General features: G+C 67.0%; 1 protein-coding gene across 1 annotated transcript in view; it reads left to right on the top strand.

Annotated features, from left to right (window-relative positions):
- The window catches only part of YJEFN3 (YjeF N-terminal domain containing 3), an 11,714-nt gene that overhangs the window by 4,745 nt on the left and 5,541 nt on the right, over positions 1 to 1,428 (top strand). Inside the window, exons 2-3 of the mRNA XM_057385007.1 lie at positions 41 to 110; positions 537 to 650. Coding sequence (XP_057240990.1) covers positions 41 to 110; positions 537 to 650 — 184 coding nt within the window. The remainder of the gene's footprint in view (positions 1 to 40; positions 111 to 536; positions 651 to 1,428) is intronic.

Raw genomic sequence — 1,428 nt, 5'->3', positions numbered from 1 at the left:
TTTGGGATCGGGATCCCCCTTGCCACGCCCTGTCCCGCAGAACGCTGCGGATGCTGCAGGAGAACCTGAAGGAGGAGGCCAAAATCATGAAGGACGTTCCCGGCTGGAAGGTTTGTGATTCCTGCGAGGAAAAATGGGCAGGACAGAAAAATGGGGGTTCCCATCCCCTTCGTGATCCTGTGGGATCCTCCTGTTCCAGGGATTTGGGGTGATCTGCCATCCCAGGGATTTGGGGTTCCATCCATCCCAGGGATTTGGGGGGATCTATCCATCCTGAGGGATTTGGGGATCCATCCCAGGGATTTGGGGGTTCATCCATCCCGAGGGATTGGGCTCGCTGGGATCCCTGGGAAGCCGGGCTCACCCTGGGTTTGTGGTTGCTGGGGGAAAAGGGGCAGGAGAGCGGGGGCTGCTCCTCTGAGATCCCGTGGGAGCCGCCCCCTCCCCACTCCTCGGATCCCGGGCTGGCCCCGGGCTGGAAGAATCCCCTGGAATGGGGCACTGAAGCCGCTTCCCCCGGGTTCCCCGGTGCTCAGGTGGGCGAGTCCCGGTTCCACACGGAGCGCTGGGTGCCCCCGACSCTGGACGAGCTCTATTTCCTGCGGCCCGAGGCCGAGCTGGACCGCGAGAAGTTCGGGCTGCAGAATTACGTCTGAGATCGCGGCTCTTCCCGCTTTTCCCCCTTTTCTTGGCACTTCCCAGGCTCTTCCCTCCATCCCGAGCCTTGAGCTGCCTGTTCCGAGTCTGTTAATTAAGAATTAATAAAGGAATAATAAATAAATGACCCGTGTGGGTCCTGCGTGTTCCTGGATGTCTCTGTGTCCCGGGGGTGTCCTGGGAATGCGGGCTGGGAATGTGGGCTGGAGGGAGGGGCCGTGTCCTGCTCTGTCCCCGCCTGTCCCCTGCCACCCTCGGTGTCCCGGGGGGCCCCGAGTTCTCCCCGACCCCCTGGATGCGGATCCCGCTGGAAAAGCACCGATTTTAGGGGTTTAGCACAATAATTCCCGTGTGTTCTGACCCCGATTGCCGGGGTGGCGGCTGCGGGAATCACGGGCGGCGTTCCCGGGAGCGGGGCCGGACCGGACCGGGCGGGGCGGGGGCAGCCCGAGCCACCGCCCCCCGGGCGGCACCACCGAGCGCCGGTGCAGCCCGCGGGGCCGGCACATCCCCCAGGGATCCGGAGAATCCGCGCCGTTCCCAGCGGCTCCGGTCCCACCGGAGGCTCCGCGCGGCTCCCGCCGAGGGCTCCGTTCGCCGCCGCTCCCGTCCCGCTCCCTGCCATGAGCTCCGCGTCCTGCCCCGCCCGGGAGCCGCCCCGGTACCTCAGGTGAGCGCGGGGGTCCCCCCGAGCAGCCCCCGGGAGCTGCGGGCGGTCCCGCGGTTCCGCCGCGCCGGTGCCGCTCACCCGGGGCTGCCCCGGGGGTTCCC

Source organism: Malurus melanocephalus, unplaced genomic scaffold (genome assembly GCF_030028575.1).
Source record: "Malurus melanocephalus ecotype Western Australia unplaced genomic scaffold, MMel_1.1 scaffold_771, whole genome shotgun sequence".
Taxonomy (NCBI): domain Eukaryota; kingdom Metazoa; phylum Chordata; class Aves; order Passeriformes; family Maluridae; genus Malurus; species Malurus melanocephalus.
Note: the sequence above shows the minus strand (reverse complement) of the source record. Positions and strands in the feature narration are given on the sequence as shown.